Raw genomic sequence first — 21,647 nt, 5'->3', positions numbered from 1 at the left:
CCCATATATTTTTTTTATTTGTACTTTTTATTTTGCTAAATGTACCCATGCTAATTATATGTACCCATTCAAGTAAAACTTTTTAATCTTAAAATGTACTCATTCTTAAATATACCAATTTGTTATATGCAAAATGTACCTTTTTTTATATAAAATATATTCAATTTTTTTCCAATCCATTTTTAAACTTATATGGGTACATTCTTTTTTCTTTGATTTTAAAATGTATCCATGTCAAGTTTAATCGAATAAATTTACTAATGTTATTAAGCCTAATATCTTCTTCTTCTTTTTTTGTGATTTTGACGAATGTACCCATGTTTTGATACAATAATTTTTTTGGTTAATTTTGATGAATGTACCCATGTTTATATATACACACACACACAATAGTATATTTATATTTTAATATTTTTAATCCCACAAATTATGATTTTTTTATTTAAAATCTCATTTATATAAACAACTAAAATTTCTAATTGTTAATTTAAAACATATAGTAACGTACATAGAAATAAATTATCATATTAATTTAAGGGACCTCGATCAAAAATTAAAAATCAACAAGGTTTCATGACACACCCCGATTCTAGAGTCAAGGAAATCTTCCTGCTAGTAGATGGGTTGAGACCACTACTTGGTTTTTAGGACGTGACGGCCAGCACATCTTGATTCTAGGATCGGGCGATCCTAGAATCGGGGTGTGTCATTTCAGTCAAATAATATTCATAGCTAAATTGTCTTTTAGCATGTTAGACTGCATCCAAAGTCTCCCTTAAAATAAAAACAAATTGTCTCACAACAACTCACAGCAAATTGTCGTTTAGCATGTTAGACTGTTTGCCAATAAAGTTTATAGGGGCAGGATAACTTTAATTATAAGATTCGAGTTTATTTACCATTGATTTATTGTATTTTTTCTTCTTTAATAATGGGACAACTGGTGGCAAACCACGATTATCCACTCATTTTGGGCCTAGAGTGGATATGAGGAATTTCACCTTACCCGTGGCCACGGTTAAGCAGATTGTGTCGAACTCACCACATTTACCAAAGCATAATATGTTGTGATCTATCAAGTATCTTTATTTAGGACCTAAGTTCTTAATGTTAGGGAGATTAAATTTGGAAACAAAATTTTGCAAACTAAATGATGTGTCACCAATAAGAATAAATACGTTTATTAGTACTTAAGTAATAAACCAATCATTAACTTCTATGTTCTTTAGTTTTCAAATTTTTTTTACAAATTTAATCTCCCTAACATTACCTTTAGAAAATTACACGATTCAAGAGAATTTTCGTTCAAGAGGCATCTCCTAATCCACATGTGATCATCTGATTGAATAATAAAATAGATTAAATAGTAGGTTTATCCTGAACCAGTATATGACACAAGCATAACGGTTTATTTCGCGTAATCACCTCGCATTAAGGATGATAATTTGTGTGGTACAGATTCATCGTTACAATGATTTCCATGCCAATAACTAGAGGATATATGAAAAAAAAAATCTATCCACATTTCTTTATATTATTAACACAAGACATTACGTGTGGTATACTCGTGTCATACTGATCTTTGTCCACATTAAGAGTGAAAGACACATTATTTTTTCTAACCAAATGATTCCAGCTTGGAACATAAAGAAAAAGACTCTACATTTCTTCCCCAAACGAAAGAGACAAGAGGGCGAGGAGGACGGGGGAACTTAAATAAAACGGGTGAGGGACTGGTATGGAATAACTCCCAAACCTGTGGTCCCACACAAATAAAATCAACGGTTAGGATCCTTCCAAACTTCCGTTTCGGAAAGGAAAGCCGTTGCTGAAGCTTTATGGGCATCCATTCATTTTTGCCAAGACAAGGTCGAATGTCTCTCGTTGCTGAGGGTCGCATAATGACGAAGTGGTCCTTGCTTTATTCACCAAGTATTTAACGCTTGGTGTCCTTATTTGTCAATGAGTCGTTTTCATTCAAAAGCATAATTGGAATATGACAGAACTACCCATCTCAGAACATGGTTGACAGTTTCTTCGCTTTTTTTTTTTTTTTTTAAATAATCTTTTTATTCGTTTAAATTTTTCGTTTGTGCAAAAATTTAAAGTGGAAGAGGCAAGATTGAAATATCTGTGAATGTGAAACTAAATTGCACTAACAGTTCATGTATAATGAAAAACTCAACTCCGTAATTTAGATCTAGTCAAGTTTATAAGCAAGAGTGTTGTTTATTGCATTTTCGTTCGTCTAATTTCATTTCGTCAACACCATTAGTTCATGTAAGTTGGGTTTGTTTGTTTTTTTTTTCCTATAAGAAGATGTACATACGGAATTGATGAAACATTCAACTTCGTGATCAATTGAATACAGAGAAAACAGAACAAAATTACAAGAACAAAAATGAAAAAAAAAATTATAAAAAAAAACCTACAAAGAAAACAACTAATGCTACCTTGAAAACTCAATACAAGCCAAATTAAGCCATCACATTATTTTAGAACAAGCACGAATATAACACATCGTGCTTGTGTGTCTTCTGAAAGAAAAAAAAAATTGAGCACTACATGATTATGACACAAGCACGAACATGTCGTTGCATCTACTCAAACCATTAATGCCTCCAACTCGAACTTGAAATTCATGTCGGTATGTTTATTTCTCACCATGGTCTAATTTGGGTGGCCTATGGCAAAGCTTTCTTCTTAGAGTTTGCAGCTGTAGAAAATAATTTGGAGTTTTGTTTTCTCGAATTTCACGTGAAGGGTTTAAGATTGAGAAATTTTATTTGAATTCATATAACCTCTTTCTACAACTAATTTACTCTCTACACCCATATTATTTTTAATTAAAAAATTAGTATCTCTTTAAACCCAAATTTGCTACCTAAACTATCATCCCAAACCCAATTCAAAATGTAAATTTATCTTTACAATTGTATATAAAATAAATCTCAAATTAAATAATTTGGTGAAGTTTCTATTGTTTATGGGAATGAAAGTTTTTTGGAATTCGACTTCTGTGGACAAGTTGAATAATTTAGTAAAGTTTCTACTTGTTTACGAATCTTCCATATGCTTAACTGTTCAATTTCTTGTTTTCTTGAATATCCTTGTCCCCGTGATTTTATTTGCATTAGTGCTTTCGTTAATGTAGTACAACAATACGCCCATAGTTGATATAGTACAACACAATGGCGTGTAAGAATTAATGGAATTGCTTGAGCAGCATAAGATACTTCAAAGGTTGTGTTTTAAAAGAAAATGGGTCTGCATAAGAAAGAGATCGAGAGACTTGTTCCCATAAATTTTCAAAGAAAATTCACTTTTGCAGCAAAAGATATGTCATATTACATTATGTCTTCTCTCATAAACATATATGAGATTAGACTACCAAAACCTTATGCTAATATGAACCGAATCCACTGACGTTACCATGAACCAAAAACCTATCTTCTAAACTCTAAAAAAAATTGAAATCAAATGAAAACAAAATTTGCATAAATCTCTTCATACCTTAGTTTGAGGATTCAAAACTTCAAAATTATTATCCATCGATAAAAAAGAGCTTGTTTTTCTCTATAAGAGCTCTTAGGATTTTAGATGAAATGAACGTAGGATAAACAAGTAATGAATGGTATAGATTAATTATTGGGTGTGGGATTATTGATAAAAAATGTTGTTTCATTGTTAATTTCATCTTGAGACTTAATGGTAATTATACAACAGGGTAAAAAAGACAATTAACATTTAAAGTTTAAGCTAGGTGTAAAAAGAGGTTATATGAGTTCAAATAAAATTTCTCTTTAAAATTTCAAGTGTGATCAGATTGGATTATTAATCCCAATAGATCATGCAAAATAGGCAAATTGTGTGTTTTTTTTTTTAAAATTCAAGATCTGATGTTTAGATTGTTATCCTGACTGTCCGATTGAATTAAAAATATAAGTAACTATTAATTAAAGAACTGAACACTAAATAACCTTATCGAAGAAGCAACTAGAGCCTTATAAAAAAGGCATAAGATTTGTAGGAAAACAAAAACTATATATGTAATGGTGGTAGTCTACATATTACTCAATTGATTAAAAAAAATTGACATCTCACCATAAGAATATTTCAAAATTAATTAAGGTTGGCTGCAAGTTAAAGTATTTCAGACTAGTTTAGAATATCGTGATGTAGTTTAGATTTTTAACTCCAGTAGATTAGAGCAATTTAAAATATTAATTATATCTAAATTTAATAATTTAAATATTATGTCTTCAGAATAAATAGGCTGCCTTCAAATTAAAATTGATTCCTCTACAATCCACATGAGTATAATCCCTAAATGTAGGGATTAAAATATTAAAAAATTATTATTCATTTCCTTGAAGTATTGTGACCGTTGATAAAAATAAAAAAGTTTTCTCTAGCGTTGAAAAAGAAAAATCAAAGAAAAAAACCAAAAAGAGAAGCAGTTGTGCAGCATTCCTAAAAAGAGAAGGCACACATCGGTGAGATTGTTTCCCACTCAAAATAAACAGTAAACCCACTCTTTGAGTCTCTATAAACAGTCATCACAGTTGAGGATTTCTTTAAGGTATCGAGTGAGTCGTTTTATATTGAGATACTTTGAGAACTACTATTCCGACCCATTGAAAACCTTTTATCATTATTTTAGGGATGGTAAAGTTGTAGAGACTTCATTTAAAGTCCCCATTAGAGATGCTTTAAAAAACCTCATAGCAATTGCATTGAAAAATTTCTTGTATTAGTCGTCATATGAGAATATAAGTAATTATTAAATGCTGATGGAGCCACTTAATATTATCGTCTAGTAGTATTTTTCTTCACTTGAAAGTGAGAGATCTTAGATTTGATTATCGTCAAATGCAAATTTGAACTACATTATTACTAGCCCATTACGAGGTTAATCTTATCCCCTCTCATAGTGTAAATAATATTTTTTGTTAAAAAAAAAAAAAAAAAAAAGAACGGCTGTATCACCGATGCATTTGCAAATCCCAATCGACCCAAATTGCAACACACAAACATTTTTCAACCATTTAGCTACCGATCTTCGTCTCAAACGACCAAAAATTAGTAAAATATGTATATGAATAACAGTGTCTAAAAAAAGATTGATGAAAATTTCAGGGACGACGACAAAACTTGAAGGGCAAAGAAAAAGGGCTAGCTAGATTTGACACCTTTGTATTATGTGCATTATTATTATTATTTTTTTCAGGTTACACGGGAGAAGCAGATAGTGCATTATTTTTCAATTGCGGTCCTTCTCACCAGTTTCTAACCTCTGCTTTTTCAATTTCCTACCAACCCCACCAACAATCAAACAATTAAAAAACACACTCGCCAATCATTTACTTTCCATTTCTATTTACCAACTTGGCCCCGCCACAGCCACCGCCGCCTCCGCCGCCACCACCACCATTTCCCCCTTACAATTTTCAAGCCTCAAACCCAAAAATGAACCACTTTCATATCATCCGAAATAACAACCCGATTAACTTAATTAAATTTAAAAAATTGGAATTTAAAGAACAGATTATGTTAATTTATATTTAAACCTACGAGAATTTCAGGACAATTCTCTAATTCGGGGTTACATTCGTAAAAACGATCATCTTGATCCCACAAACTAGAAGAAAAACGAGCAGAAAATTCATCAAAAATTAAAAAAAGGAAAGAAAAAAAAAATCTAACCAATAATTTCCCTACACCCCATACCCTCTCTGTATTTCCTGCTTCTGAAAAATAAATATTAATCTTCGAACCCAGTTTTTTCCCAAATTGCATTTCTGACCCGACTGAGATCCCTCCCTTTCAATGTCCTCCCGACGCCTTCGTGCACCGAGAACGACGCGATTCTCGTTCTCGCCATCTGCCTCGCCAACAACTCGTGCGGCGGGATCCGCACGCCTCCCTCCACGTCGTCCTCGCCGTCCGCCTCATCGTCGTCCTCGCTCCTCCGTTTCTCCCTGTACTCATCTCTCAAGATCTTAGACCAGTCCGGAATGCCGACCGGCAACGAAGACGGCGTGCCGCAGGTCCGGTCCGACCGGTCTCCGGCATCTCCCCGCCGGTTCTTCGACGACGAGATGCCGCGGGAGTTCGGAACCGGTTTGCGGAACTCCGGCGAGCTGGACTTGTATATGTCCGACTCGTCGAGCTCGAAATCGGACGATAGGGTTTGGTGCTGGTGGTCGCTGGTGAGATACCGGTAGTTCGGCCTAGCGTAGTAGCTCTTAGTAGTCGCCATTCGGGAGGCTCAAAACGCTGAGTTTTGGTTCCAAGCTTGGGTATTTTCTTCTGCTTTATGGGTTCTTGGTTCTGCGAAATGAGGGTGTTTCGATTGCCTTTTATACAGGTCGGCTCTCCGGTTGGGCACAAGTGGATAAGACTGCCCTCTCTCTTCGAGTTCAATTATGGTAAAATTACGTAACTGGCCCTTCTAATATTATGGGAATTGACACGTAGGATTTTCGATTTATCCACTCGGGGTTAGGTTCAATATCTCGGGGGTGGGGCCCGGGATTATATTGCATCGCACAGTTCTGCTGGGGAAGGTTTTTATTGGACCCACTCGGAATTATGGAGTTGCACTCGCTACGTGGCTGGATAGTAGTGGGTGGCAATAGACAGTTCGTATGGAGTCGTAAGCTTGGTGTTTGATCCTTTTTGTTTAGCCCAAATAACGTAATAGATCTTATGTAACTGTAAACTAGAAAAGAGACACTGATGATATTTTTGTTTTGAATTATTTGTTTTTTTTAAGCAAAAAAGAAAAGGGATTGAATTATTTGGTTTTTTTTTAACAAAAAAGAAATGGGATTTACATGCATTTTGAAATAAGATTTTATTTCACTTTCCAAATTAATATGCCTTGCCTAAAAGTCATATGTAAATCAGGTAAATTGTGCCTGTCGGTGTAGATTCAGCGCAAAACCTTCTTGTTCCTTATCACGCTAGATACTGCAACTCGCCAAGAGGTAGAAATAAATCTTGGTGGCGGTAGCGATTATTACACAAACGACCAAGCCCACCGATTTTCATATTGTAATGTAAAAGACGCATCCTTACACCATATGCGTAAGAAATATGAGATATGTGGACTTGGACAAAAGCTTTTGTGTTCAACTCATGAAGCGCTATTTTTTTTCTCTTTTTTTGGCGGCCCAAATAATTATATACACCACTGATCATAGAGGATGTCATGATACATACTTTAGTGATACTTGTATCATATAAAGTTTTTTTTTCTTGTAATTTATGTGAAAACGTTATTCATGTTTACAACTGATTTGTTTCTTCAAACCACATAAAAAAAGCATTGCCCGTTAGGAAACATGAGTTATTTTAGATGCTTGAGTTTCACATGAATCTCACCACTACAAACAATATAACTAACATTTAAAAAAAAATGGTGGATTTGATGAAAAATGTGAAGGAAAAGATGAAAAATGTGAAGAATACTACTTTTTATTTTCCGTTTTATTAAAACAAAAAATAATAATAAATTTCGTAACTCGCCAAATATTTCGGCGCCGTTGGTTTCCAAGGCGTCGATGACCGCCACGTAGGGCGAGGGAATTAAAAGCGTAACGTAGAGAGATTGCGGGGGAGCGGACAAATAGGGTAAGAGACTGAGGGGCAGTATGGGAAATGCGGGTTTTGTCATAAGACGAGAACAAAACAAAAGTACAATGCATATCGCACTGAGAGTCACAAGTTTTGTCGCGACGTGGATGAGGAGAAATTTTTAGTTGTGAGTCTTGTGACGGGAACACACATGGTACACTACGTGTTTTTATGTAAGTGATGAAAAATTTTAATTTTTAAATTATTAACATTTTAACACATATATATTACAATTTATATAAAAATAAATTATATACCACATCATGTGACAGTCACATTAAAAAATCTTTTGTAGACGAGAAGGTTCTCGGTTCTAGAAAAGAGGCCAAAAGTGGTCCTGTTTAGACGTTCAAGGCCTTGGACACGTGTCCCGCTACCGTGTCCTTGCCACGTGGCGGAGTTTGGTTTCACGCAACTGCACATCTTGCTGGCACGTGAAGTTGGCCCCACTGCTCGGATCTAGCGGGACTCATACCAGCTGGCCCGTTGTCCTCTTAAACGCGACAACCAAGTGCGAAAAATCGCCGCGCGCGTATCGCGTTTTATTGGATTGGTATCGTGAGTGGGAAGGGGGGGGGGGACCACTGTAGTTTGTGAAATTAGTTGAACGTTGAACGGCAAAGCAAACTTCACGCTTTGCTTATGAAAGCGATAGGATTCGCGCTGTGTAGAAAATAGAAAGAAGGAAAATGTGAATGCCCAAGTCGGTCCGGTCAATCGGTCTTTCTTTACTTTTGTAGATTATTAAACCTGTAATTATTGATTTCGTAAGATGATTTTTAGGCCCGTCTTTTTTCTTTTCATGCACGCATTGTTTATTTTCAACTTTTGGGTCGAATAAAGCACATAATAATTAATAGAAGAAAACAAACGTATTATATGGTAGAAGATAAATGATCTGCAAAAATCATTTCTAATTGGTCTTTTATTTAATTAAATACAAAACAACTTTGATTGATTTTAAACTTGAGCTTAAGCTAAACTAAGGTGTTATCCTCATTAACTTATATAAATTTGATATACTTGTACCTAACTTAATTAGCTACCAAATTCATTTTGATAAAGTTGAATTTAATTAAGTCAACTGATCTAATCCACATTATCTGTATCTAACTTGTTTAGCTACCAAATTCATTTGGACAGCAACGGAAGCATAAGTTTTGATTCGAGCAAATGAGTTCACAATAACCCATGGGAATATTACGTCCTTTTGGCTGGCTTCCAGGAGAATATTATATTTTGATGGCTAAAATGTGGTCTAAATCATCCAATTAACACTAGAATTGGTTTTATTTTTACTTTATTCGTGTTCACAGAATAGGCATGAACATATTCAATTTGAGGAGGGTGACTCCAAATTATTGACTGATAATATTTGTTATATTTTGTTTATAATATAGGGGTTGCGTGTCATCCAATAATAACTTGATTAATCAATTCGGTGATGACGTCTTGTCTTAATTATGCGATGTTTCGTTTATTATATATTATATTCAACCATAATATAATAATTAGAGTATTATATACTACTTTCATTAAAAAATAATTACACTCCAATAATGATGACCTTAATTCAAGGCTTGTTTATTTAGGCTACGATCTGATGATGATCAAGTCATATTATACAGTAATAGGTACGATTTTTTTTTTTTTTTAAAGTGGAAATCATTTCATGCACTAATTAAAGATCACTTAGCAAAAAGCCAATAACAAATTAATTCAAGCATCTTAAGACTTAAGCCACTTGCCATAAACTTTTTCTATGGAAAAAAGTAAGTGCAATTTCATAAAGTGAAGCACTTTTCGTTGAAGTACTTGTGCTATGCCTTTTCCTTTTGGTTAGAATATTGTTCCACATTTGTTCCAAAAGAAAAAAAGAATATTGTTTCGCATTTAAGTTACAAAGAAATACGAGTGCCACATACACATTTAGGGTTAGTTTGGAGTTGTGGTTTTTTTTTTCTTTTCAAAACTGCTTATACTATGTTATGAAAAGAAATTGTTATGTAAAAAGCAGGTAAGTGTTAGTAAACTATATAGTGCTAAAAGTGCTTTTAGTAAAAAAAAAAAAAAAAGAGATAGGGGTAGGATTGTCAAATGAAAGTTTCATTAATTGGCATTGTCTACGTCACTCTATTGAAAAAATGTATTTTTGAGAAGCAAGTGTAGAGTTACTTTTGCTTTTTGCTATTTTAGACCCAAGAATTTGATTTTTTTTATTTATTTACCAAACACAGTTAAGACCCCCAACTTTTTTAAGAAGTTGCTTTTAAAAAAATTTAAACAACTTTGAACCAATCCTTAAAAAAAATTTAAGGAGAAAGATAGATATGCATGTAAGGGGACCAAATGGGGCAATAGTTAACCAAACACCGTCTTAGACTTATCCTTAAATATTTATTTTCAATTAATTAAGTCTATGTTTTTCGACAAAAAATAAATAAATAAAATCTATGTTTTAATTTGTTTTTGCAAAGAATTGTTGAAAGCCAGATGGTCATAAGTGGTGGATATTAAAATCATGAGGGACAACAATAATGTGATCTTTTGGGTAGTGGGTATTGGATTACCTTATCGAGGACTAAAATGGCATCAAAATTGGATCTTTGAAAACAATTATAATTCCACAATATATGATCCCATCAACAGCTAAAAGGCATCACTTCTTTGAAATTCAAAGTTCCAGCCAAATCTGGATAGTAGCGGTATATGTTTTGTTGGTTGTGCGGCTTGTGACGTGAGCTTTTCAGTTGTTTACGCAGTTTTTATCTGCTTTAGTTTTGCTTTTTCGCTTTATTGATTTTCCAGTCTTGTACAAATGTTTAATGTAATGTTGATTATCTACTTAAATTATATTTTGTATACTGTGATAGTTAGTAGTTGGATTTTTTGTTTAAATCATTTAAGAAGCGTCCCATCATCAACGGCCACCTCATGTGGTTTATAAAATATGGTATCTCTACCATTTTTCCTTTAATAAGAATATGTTTAGATTTGTTTTTAAAATGATTGAAAGCGCTTTCATTAAAATAAAAAAAACGTTTTTGAGTTCCAATGTGCTTCTTGTAAGACGCACTTCTTATGTTTTTCCAGATTTCACTTGTATTTTTACTAAAGATTGGTTTTAGAAATATTTTTCACAAAAAATGTTTTTAGATATTTTAAAGACAGTTACAACAATGGTGGAGCCACCTACAAGGCTAAGGTGGGTTGTAGCCCAAAGATGTTTTCTGTAAAGGTAGTGCTATTCATGCACTCATTTTTACTTCTTACACACTTTTCTCAATTTTCGGACGTCGAATAGAATAAATTGCAGATGGTCAATGGCAAAAAATTAATAAGTATGTGTTGGAGGTAAAAATGAGGTGATCGACACTATTCTTTTGTAAACTCATGCTTATAGCCCACTCAATTTCAACACAAGTTATTATTTAATATGTATTTAGTAGAGGATAGGTAATAAATAATAAGTTTTATGCTAAAAATTATAAATTATTTCTATCTCCCGTCCCCTTTTATCCTATTTGTAAAAGAAAAAGACCATTCATCTTATGTGATTTAGTCTTTGTGCTTCTTACTCAAGAAAATAAAAATATTTGTTTTGAATCCACAAGTAAATCCCTATCTCTGCAATTTCTTACTTTCCGTTGTGATTTTCTAATGAAATCACCTTTGGTACGTTCTTAATCTCTTTATTTACTTATTCTTGATTTAATTAGTAGGTTAATTATTTATATGGTCCTTGAATTTATTGGTTAGGTTATGATTTTGAGAATAATTTATTCTATTGTTGTTCTTTTATATTGATTACTATATATATTTTTTTAACAAACGATATTATCTATACTAAGGGAAATGAGTGGATTTAGCCTCACAATGAGCTAGCAATAATGTGGTTCGAATCGAACCTAAGACATCTCACTTGCAAGTATGATACTAATTTCAGTTAGCCCACCCAAGAAAAAAATCCTGGCTCCACCCTTCCAAACAAACTCTAAATACGTTGATTTTCATAATAAGAAAATTCCATTATAATCACCCTTCAACTTGGATTATTACTTGTGAGATGGTGATGCTGTATTATTGGTTAATAAGACGAGTGAGAGTCTCTGTCAATTAAAAGGCATGGAGGAGGAGATGGTGAGAAGGCCTTACAGCTAGGGTTTCACTTTCATGGCATAAAGTTGATGTGAGTTGTGGGCCGTTGGATTGACACGTAATGCTATTGGAGCATTTTAGTAGAGTCTAGCTTAGCTGAGGTTGTTTGGATAATGACATATTTTGAGAGTGATTGGATAGGAGAGGGTGATTTCGTTACCCAAAGGGGGGTTGTTACTTGCAACTTTGAAGCTCCTTTAGGCCATCTCCAACCGATGGCTGGCCAGATGGCTCGTTTTAGCCCTCTGGCCCTCCAAGATTCTATAAGATATTAATATTTTAATGAACACTACATGGTCATATTTGCCTCCGTCTCCAACCGAGGGCCAGAGGGCCAGAGGGCTCGTTTTAGCCCTGTCACAAAAAACCGTCTCCAACCGAGGGCCAAAGGGCCATAGGGCCAAACATAATTTATTATTTAAAAACTACAACTTAATTTTATTTAAAAATCATGTTGGTTAGTGTTGTATAATTTTTATGTTGGTTAATGTTATTTAATGTTGTTTCATATTGTTTAATGTTGTTTCATGTTACTTAATTTAATTTAATGTTGTATAATGGCTTAGGAAGTTATAGGAAAAAAATAGAATTTAAAAAAAATATGAAACAAATTTTGTGAAATAGAAGTTATAGGAAAAAAATGGAATTTAAAAAAAAATATGAAACAAATTTTGTAAAATAGAAGTTATATGAAAAAAATATGAACCAAATTTTGTAAAATATAAGTTATAGGAAAAAAATAGAATTAAAAAAATTGAAACAAATTTTGTAAAATAGAAGTTATAGGAAGTTATAGAAAAAAAAATGAAAAAAAAAAGGTTTAAATTCATAAAAAAAAAAGGTTTACAACGGCTAGTGGCGCTAGCCGTTGGAAGTTTAAATTCAAATTGTTATTTCTGTCGGTTATAACCAACAGAAATGAGAAACATTAAAAAAAAAAATAGCCAGCCCGGGGCTGGCTGGCCGAAAGCAGCCAGCCCTCCAGCCCTCCAGCCCTCTCCGATCCCGTGGGGCCCTCCCAGATTCCCGAGCCCTCTGGCCTAGCCTTCGGTTGGAGACGGTTTTAGGGCTATTTTCGGCCCTCTGGACCCTTCGGTTGGAGATGGCCTTATGCACCATTGTTTTCCTTTGAATGTGATGGTTTTGGTCTGTTGAAACGAAATAATTTCTGCACATTTATTCATTTTTTCTTTATGGAAATATTTGTTTATTTAAGTCTCATATATTTTTTTTAAATTTATTTGATGCTAAGGCTGAAATAAACAGAAATGTGCAGAAACAAAAATTATACTGCATAATGCACTCTCGTCTAAAAATGACTCATTTTATAGAATTTTATAGAATGATTCGTTTTGGAGTTTAATTGATTAATAAACTTGTTTTTTTTCTTTCTCTATTAGTGATATTGGATGAAGGGGAAAGATAAACACATGATCCTCAATATAAGAGGGAATGTTACTTAATTACTTGAGTTATGAGTTGTTTATACCATATTTAGGGCCTCGTATTTAGACCTCGTATAAATACTCAGGGGACTTAAATGTAATTATGTGATAAATGAATGGGCAAATATGTAATAAGTGATGAGTCCTTATTCTATAAAAGGACCCCTCACCCTTACAATTGGGTGAGGCCAATTCCTAAGGCTCCTCACCCTCTCAACGCTTTCAATCTCAGAGCTCTCTCTCTCCCTCACTTCTCAGAGAAATACAATACAATCAGTGTGGACGTAGCCCAAACCTTGGGGTGAACCACGATACATCTTGTGTTATTTACATTTCATGTAGATTCACGGTCGGATTTACGTTGTTCCAAGACCTCTGGTTTTGTGCATCAACATTTGGCGCCATTTGTGGGAATCGATATGAAAAGTTGGGTCGATTCTCTTTCATTTTTTTTCACATCCACTGTGAATCTGCAAAATCACAAAAACCCAGAAACAGAAAAGATACCCAGATCCATCTCGCTGCTCTCTCTCCTCACTCTCTCTCCTCCACACACACAGTGGTTTCAAAAAAGACAATGAAATCAGTTCAGAAACCATTGCAAATCCTGTCCTGTGCCTCAAAATTCACAACCACACCACTCTCATTTTTCCATCTCCTCTTCTGCTTCTGAGCCAATCACTGCACTAAAACCAACCAAGCAACCCCAACTTGATGGCCTAACCCAAGAAGATTTCACAAAGATCAACCTCCTACTTCCGCTCCTCTGCCTCTTGAACCACCTCGACACGGCAACCCATCTCGCCATCACCGCCCTGCTCGCAAACCCACCTCCCAAATCCACCCTCTCACCCTCGGATGTTAAAATCTGCGATTTGGGTTTTTTTATCACCTCTCCATATTGAAAAATGAGCAGCAGGGATGGTGATTCGATGGAGGCGGAGTACATACGGAGACTCCACAGGCACGAGCCCAGAGTACATACGTCATGCAGCACCGCTCGGCTACTTGGTCAAATGTTTAGATTATGACGTCGTCTGCAACTGGATTATCCAGTCTTGTCAGGGGCTTTACATACGACCGGCTAGTGAACAGACTGGGAGGCCAGTGCGGCAACCAGATTAGCGCCATTTTCTTGTCCATGAGCTTGAATAGCGATGAGGTTGTTCGGGAGTCTAAGGGGTGTTTGGTGCAGAGCGGAGATGATAGTTCGGAGGAGACAACGACGGCGGTGGTTACAAAGAGGAAGAGAAAGAAAGTTGGGGTTAGGAGTGGTAGGGCCATGAATTCCACTAAGCATTTGTGGGCTGGTGCTATAGCCGCCATGGTTTCCAGAACTTTTGTTGCACCTCTTGAGAGACTAAAGCTGGAGTATAATGCGCGGTGAACAGAGGCATCTATTTGAGCTCGTTAAGACAATTGCGGCTATTCAAGGGATGAAGGGCTTTTAGAAGGGCAACCTAGTCAATATTCTTCGTACAGCTCAATTTAAAGCAATCAATTTCTATGCTTATGATACTTACAGAAAACAATTGCTCTGCTTCTCCAAAAATAAGGAGACCACAAATTTTGAGAGGTTCGTTGCTGGCGCTGCAGCTGGAATTACTGTTGCCACACTCTGCTTACCTCTTGACACGGAATGGCAGGGTTGGGGCACCGCGTCTCCAATTCCCGCCATGGTTACCAAAATTGTTGAGGATTTGAAGGCTTGAGAGAAAGATATTGATACCCAGATGAGCTTTAGTGGTAGTCGTGGCAAACTTCAGGGAGATTTCAAAGTGCAAAAGGATAGAAAACACCGAAAAACATATCAGGCTTTAAGTGTCAAAAGGGGACCCGTTTCAAGGATTCTGAAAGGCTACATGGGTCTCAGGATAAGACACTTATCTGTCCGAGCTGTAAGACACTTATCTGTCTGAGCTGTAAGGTTACTTTGACCAACACGCTGTTGCTCGTGGCCCTTAGTTCATGTGGGCATGTCTTTTGAAAGAAAGATGCTGGTGACGCTGCAGACTGATAATGCTGTCTGCTTCTGCTGTTCCACAGGCTTGCAAAACATCCTTGGTTCGGTAAAAAGAAAAGAAGAAAGCAAAAGCAAAGCAGAAAATAAAAGCAAAAGCAACGCACCAACGACTGCTTTATTTTTTTGTATGATGTGATTTATTTTTCTTATCTTTCGAAAACATCTGTATAAACCCCATCAGAGGGTAATAATAATTATAAAAAAAACAGCAAAGCCCAAAATAAATGGGCTGGCATGTTGTGGAGGGCAAAGGCCCATAAGCCTAAAATAGCACCAACCAGGTGATCAAAAGTACGCCCTGTACTCCAAAATTATTCGGCAAATTGCCGCTATTACCACCAACCAGGTGATCAAAAGTACGCCCAATACTCCACAATTATTCGGTAACCTGCCGCTATTACCACCAACCAGGTGATGAAATGTACAACCCGTACTCTAAAATCATTTGGCAACTAGCCATTTATGCCACCAACCAGGTGATGAAATGTACAACTCGTACTCTAATATCATTTGGCAACTAGCCATTCATGCCACCAACCAGGTGATGAAATGTATAACCCGTACTCTCCTTCATACCACTAACCAGGTGATCAAAAGTACACCCAGTACTCCAAATTATACATGAGCATTACTCATGTTATTCATACATAAACATTCATGAGCATTACTCATGACAATCATACATAAACATTCATGACCATCATTCATGTCAACATTCATGAGCATTACTCATGTTAACATTCATGAGCATCACTCATGACAACATCCATGAGCATCACTCATGTCAATCAACATAAACATTCATGAGCATCACACATGTCAATCAGCTTCAAAAGTTTCATTTACAGAGCTCTAGCTTCAAAAGCATCATTTACAGAGCTCTAGTTTCAAAGCTTCACTTGCAAAGCTTCACCTACAAGCTTCAGTGCAGGGTATACAAATACCGCCTCCGAACAACCGCCACTTCGGCCCATACATGGATTCAATTTGAAGTTTCCAACCAACAGACTCTATTGACCGAAGACTTGGGGGACTACATTATGTACCATATATTGGGCCTCAACTGGGCCTCATGAAAATACTTGGGGGACTTAGCCCATTATCTATGTGCTGAAGAACGAGCCCTTATTCTATAAAAGGGACTCCCTCACCATCATTAAAGCAACATCAACTTTAGCCCATTATCTATATACTGAGAAGCGAACCCTTATTCTATAAAAGAGACTCCCTCACTTTCATTATAGAGCACTCATGAAAAATACTTGGGGGACTTAACCCATCACTTATGTATTGAGGAGCGAGCCCTTATTTTATAAAAGGGACTTCCTCACCTTTGTTAGATAGCAACTCCGCCAGCTGAGCAACCGTCTCGCCGCGAGCATCACTCATAACCCATCACTTATGTATTGAGGAACGAACCCTTATTCTATAAAAGGGATCCCCTCATCACCATTAGAGAGCATCGCCGCCTACTGAGCGACCGCCTCGCCGCGAGCATCAACTCTAGCCCATCATTCATGTATTGAGGAGCGAGCCCTTATTCTATAAAAGGGACTCCCTCACTTTCAAACGCCACAAAACCGAGCCAACCAAGGCAACATAAGCCACGAGCCGAGCAGCCGAGCAGCGTGCGCTACTTCTAGTTGAGCATCATTTCAGATTGAGCACTGCCTCATATCGAGCATTAGTTCAAGACATCATCCAGTTACTTTGGCCCACACATGGATTGAATTTCAAGTCTCCAGCCAAAAGACTTTCTTGACTGAAGACTTGGGGGACTACTGTTTATACCATATTTAGGGCCTCGTATTTAGACCTCGTATAAATACTCAGGGGACTTAAATGTAATTATGTGATAAAGAAAGGGGTAAATATATAATAAGTGAGGAGTCCTTATTCTATAAAAGGACCCCCCACCCTCATAATTATGAGAGGCCAATTCCTAAGGCTCCTCACCCTCTCAACGCTCTCACTCTCAGAGCTCTCTCTCTCTCCCTCACTTCTCAGAGAAATACAATACAATTAGTGTGGACGTAGCCCAAACCTTGGGGTGAACCACAATACATCTTGTGTTATTTACATTTCATGCAGATTCACGGTCGGATTTACGTTGTTCCAAGACCTCCGGTTTTGTGCATCAACATGAGTCATTTGCCAAGGTAACTCAATTTAAGCTAAAACACCGAGATAATTAAGATATTAAAGTAGTGGTAATGATTACAAAGTTTAAATAGTCGTGATATTTGTAAGAGTAGCTAGCAACCTTCTCATATGGGTCTTTTCAATTTACCATTTTGGCTTTTTCTTTAATGTTGCGTAATAGTCTAAATTGTCTATTTTCTAAATCATCATTTAAAGACAATCTCTGCAATGTTTACAAAATCTAAAATGGCTTACTTATCAAACAATTACCCGTTAAAGAGACGAACAATGCTTCTCACTTGAATATTTGTAAGGTTGACAACGTTAATAAAACCATTAATTAATCGGTCTAATTTTATTTATTATTTTTTTTACATAATTGATCTTTATAGAATGACATAGAAATTAAACGGTTTCGACCATCAAACACTATAAGATAAAAAAGAGAGCCGAAAAATGAGAATATTCGAATGAAAAAATTGCTAACATTCCCGAATAGTAAGGAAAGATAGTGATGGTCGTTCTAGAATTTGTGATATTAGTGTGGTTTTTATGTCAAGTTATTTCAATCATTTCACCGTGAGAAATCCTAAACTAAAAATGAAACCCTAACTGTAACTTCCAAACTCTCTCCCCACCATTATTTGTTTTTGGCAAGTGAAATGACCCCAATACGATCAAATCCTAGTGTCCCACACTAAAAAATTACTCCTTTTTAGTCAAATAAAGCCGATCTTTTCTCTTGATAATTCAGTTAAATAATTCGTTCGGGAGTTGAAAGAACAATGATAGACATGCCTTTTCCCTTTTGATACAAGTAGTAACGGAGAATAACGAATTAAACAGAGAAATACAGATGTAAGCTCTAAGGTGAGAAGTACGGATGTAAGCTCTAACATGCTTAATCACTTGAGATATAAACTCCTTTACATGATAACCCAATTTAAGTAAAGATACTCGAGGTAGACCGAGACAGGTTGCGATAACAGTTGCAAAACAAAGATAGTCGTGACAATTGCAGAGCCGAGACAGTTGAATCTCGACATGAGGATCTTTGTGTAAACAGGCTAACGGCTGTAGTTTTACTACTAGAGCTCAGCAGTAGCACCAAGTTTCTGATACAGAGGTGAGTGTGGACTCTTGTGCATGGGTTTTGTGAGAGTGATAGCATCACTTTTTGATCGACAAAAATACAAGAGAGTCCTGCAGTGTATGGTATGACATCAAATCAACCTGTTCGGGCAAAGATTTCTTTGGAGAAGGTTCCTTGGACCTCAGCACAGCTTCCCAAGGGATTGTCACTTTGGATGTGTGGTCGGGCTCTTGCTTGTTGATGTGCTACAAGAAGAGAACACAGTTAGTTCTAAAAGGTGCCTTTGTGGGGCCTTAGGTGTAGACCTTGAGGCTCGCAATCAAAACTAACTAAGCGCTAAGCGTGCCACTGCTATCTCAATATAGCAGATGTAGAACAAGTATGTTTTAAGTCGATTATTTGCGGCCCAAGTTACTCAAACTTCTTGTTATCAAAGGATTGTCATGGATGAGTTAAGTCCACATTAAATTCTTTTTCTTGCCTTATAAACAAAGACTTTTAGTTCATGGTCTTGTATGTTCGAATGAAGGGAGTCTAGAGCCTCTTAAGTCGTTTATCTGGTTCCAAGTTATTTTAATGAAAACATATCCATCAAACTAACCAGATCCATATGCAAATGGAACTCTTAAAATAGAGAAACAGGTGGAAATAACTTGAATACATGCTGGAGAATGCATTAAGTAATAGATCTACTAATTTAGAAAATACACAAAGAGCTTCGGGCAAGATTTCACCTTGTCTGGTAAGGTTGAACTTCTTATAGTCACCTTTCTTTGTATTTACAAGGTTTGTATGCTAAAAAAGGATGGATGGTAAACAAGTTTACACAGGGGAATCGATACTACACCACTGAGGGAGATAGCAGAGCTTTTATACTAGACAAGAGATAACTTTTTCAGAGAACTATCACTAAAAAGGACTGAATCTAGGTTGATTTCAGCTTTTAGATGCAAATTTGGCGTGAGAGCAGAGTTTGTATGTTTGTTTGTTTGATTGGTTAATTGTCCTTGTCTCTAGGGCATATTTTTCCTTTTATAGACAAATCAGCCCAAATGCAGTAACTTTTTCTTTTGCCCAAAAGCACTTGGAGGGTAGTGAGTCATCAGCTTTTTACTTGTAATGCCACTGGAAAATGTTCTTTTGCTGGTAGTAGGTTAGTCTCCATCACTTGTCATCTCAATGGTAAGCACGTGGCTTGTATCTTGACTGAGAAGGCTTCAATTTGCCTCATGGCTCGATGGTGGCCTTCGGGCAAGTCCCATTTTAATTGGCATCCTTGGGCTATCCTTCATTTAAGCTCAATGTTCAAATATTAACTCAAACACAACCAAGAAAACTTTCAACTAAGGTGAGCTTCGTTAACAAGACCGAAAGTTAAAATTTAATTTTGACACGAATGAGGAGTGCACGACTGAAATATCAAAACATTCTAATGCAGCAAAATACTTCAAACAATTAGAAAATACCGAATTAGATTGGTTGTGACAGAGCTATGTTCCCTAAGACACAAAACTTCCCAATTCGACGTTCACATGGATGAAACACATTGATTATAAAAATGCTTATCTTCTTTGAATACAGCCTGATACCGATTCGGCACACCTATATTTTTATGAATATAGTCAAGGTTGCTGAACCTCTTGTTGGCTAGAACTTTGCACTGATCTAGCCAACCTTGCCTTCAGGTTATAATTCCAAGGCCGAGAAGTGTTCATTCCTCGGCTGTAATTGTTCGAGTACAGAAGTCGCATTCGACATTACCACCCCTACATCTATTCTACTCGCTTAGCTGAGCTTGGTTGCGAATTGACACACCCGCATTCATAAAAATGATGTAGTTAGCTCATAATTGCTCGGCCTCATGCGCATGCATTGCAATTTCTAAAGTCAACAAGATTGCTGATGAAAACTCTTAAACTCCGATATGCGAGATAAAGAGAGTTACCCTTAATTTGAAGAAGTTGATCACAAAATGGCGGGACGGAGAGTAACAACGGCAAAGTATGAAAGGCAATTAGGCAAATACAAAAAAGCCCAATGACAGTAGGTCAAGTCTAAGTAGTGGTTTTACCAGGCCCAAACCCAATTTAAGGAAGAGCCCTACAAAAAGCCCAAATTTCCACAAACAACTCTGTAAAACTCTCAGCAAACACCAGGGCCAATTCCGACATTTTGCAATATCAATCCCTGCAAAACCCTAGCATATAATTCACAGCATTTCCTACTCTCCGTGTGTCGCCTTTGTTAGAAACCCTAGCTTTTCACTCTTTGTCCTTCGCCACTATCTGCAACAATGCCGCCAAAGTTCGATCCCTCACAGGTCGTCGACGTATACGTCCGCGTCACCGGCGGGGAGGTCGGCGCCGCCAGTTCCCTCGCCCCAAAGATCGGTCCCCTGGGTCTCTCCCCAAAGAAGATCGGAGAAGACATCGCCAAGGAGACCGCCAAGGACTGGAAGGGCCTCCGCGTCACCGTCAAGCTCACGGTCCAGAACAGGCAGGCTAAGGTCTCGGTGGTGCCGTCGGCGGCCGCCCTGGTCATCAAGGCCTTGAAGGAGCCCGAGCGCGATCGCAAGAAGACCAAGAACATCAAGCACAGCGGCAACATCTCCCTTGATGACGTCATCGAGATAGCCAAGGTTATGAGGAACAGATCCATGGCCAAGGAGCTCGCCGGCACGGTGAAGGAGATTCTCGGAACCTGCGTCTCGGTGGGCTGCACGGTCGACGGCAAGGACCCCAAGGATTTGCAACAGGAGATCGCCGACGGTGACGTCGAGATCCCTCTCGACTGAGCTGCTGCTTCAGTGAGGCACTCTCTTTTCCTTTAGCAGAATTAAATTTTTGTTTTGAAGTGTATGCAATTTCGGATAATTTGGGATTAATTTTGAGCACGTTGTTAAGATCATTAATCACACTTTTTCATGGTAATTTAGATGAGTTGCAGGATTTCGAGTCCTATTTCGTGCCGTTGTTTGCTTCACCTGTTTTGGTTCAAGCATTTGTGTTGAATTTTCTTTCTGTGTTTTCAGAAACCCCTTGTTTGCACCCCTAATTGTATCTTGAACTACCAAACACACCGCCGATTGAACTATTAGTTCAAGTGTATCTTGTCATTTCCCCTACCAATTCTTCTGTCTTTTTGC

At 36.7% G+C, this 21,647-nt stretch overlaps 2 protein-coding genes across 2 annotated transcripts; one reads left to right on the top strand and one right to left on the bottom strand.

Moving 5' to 3' along the window:
- Nucleotides 1-5,535: 5,535 nt before the first annotated feature.
- On the bottom strand, nt 5,536-6,411 carry LOC103422971 (protein S40-4). Its single transcript, XM_008361041.4, has one exon. It carries the CDS (start codon nt 6,260-6,262, stop codon nt 5,765-5,767), a length of 498 nt encoding a protein of 165 aa, XP_008359263.1. The 5' UTR covers nt 6,263-6,411; the 3' UTR covers nt 5,536-5,764.
- Nucleotides 6,412-20,642: 14,231 nt separating this feature from the next.
- On the top strand, nt 20,643-21,432 carry LOC103418850 (large ribosomal subunit protein uL11). The gene has a single exon (XM_008356961.4). It carries the CDS (start codon nt 20,796-20,798, stop codon nt 21,294-21,296), a length of 501 nt encoding a protein of 166 aa, XP_008355183.1. The 5' UTR covers nt 20,643-20,795; the 3' UTR covers nt 21,297-21,432.
- Nucleotides 21,433-21,647: the final 215 nt, after the last annotated feature.

Source organism: Malus domestica, chromosome 03 (genome assembly GCF_042453785.1).
Source record: "Malus domestica chromosome 03, GDT2T_hap1".
Lineage (NCBI taxonomy): Eukaryota > Viridiplantae > Streptophyta > Magnoliopsida > Rosales > Rosaceae > Malus > Malus domestica.
The sequence above is the reverse complement of the archived record's forward strand: the minus strand, read 5'-3'. Positions and strand labels throughout refer to the sequence as shown.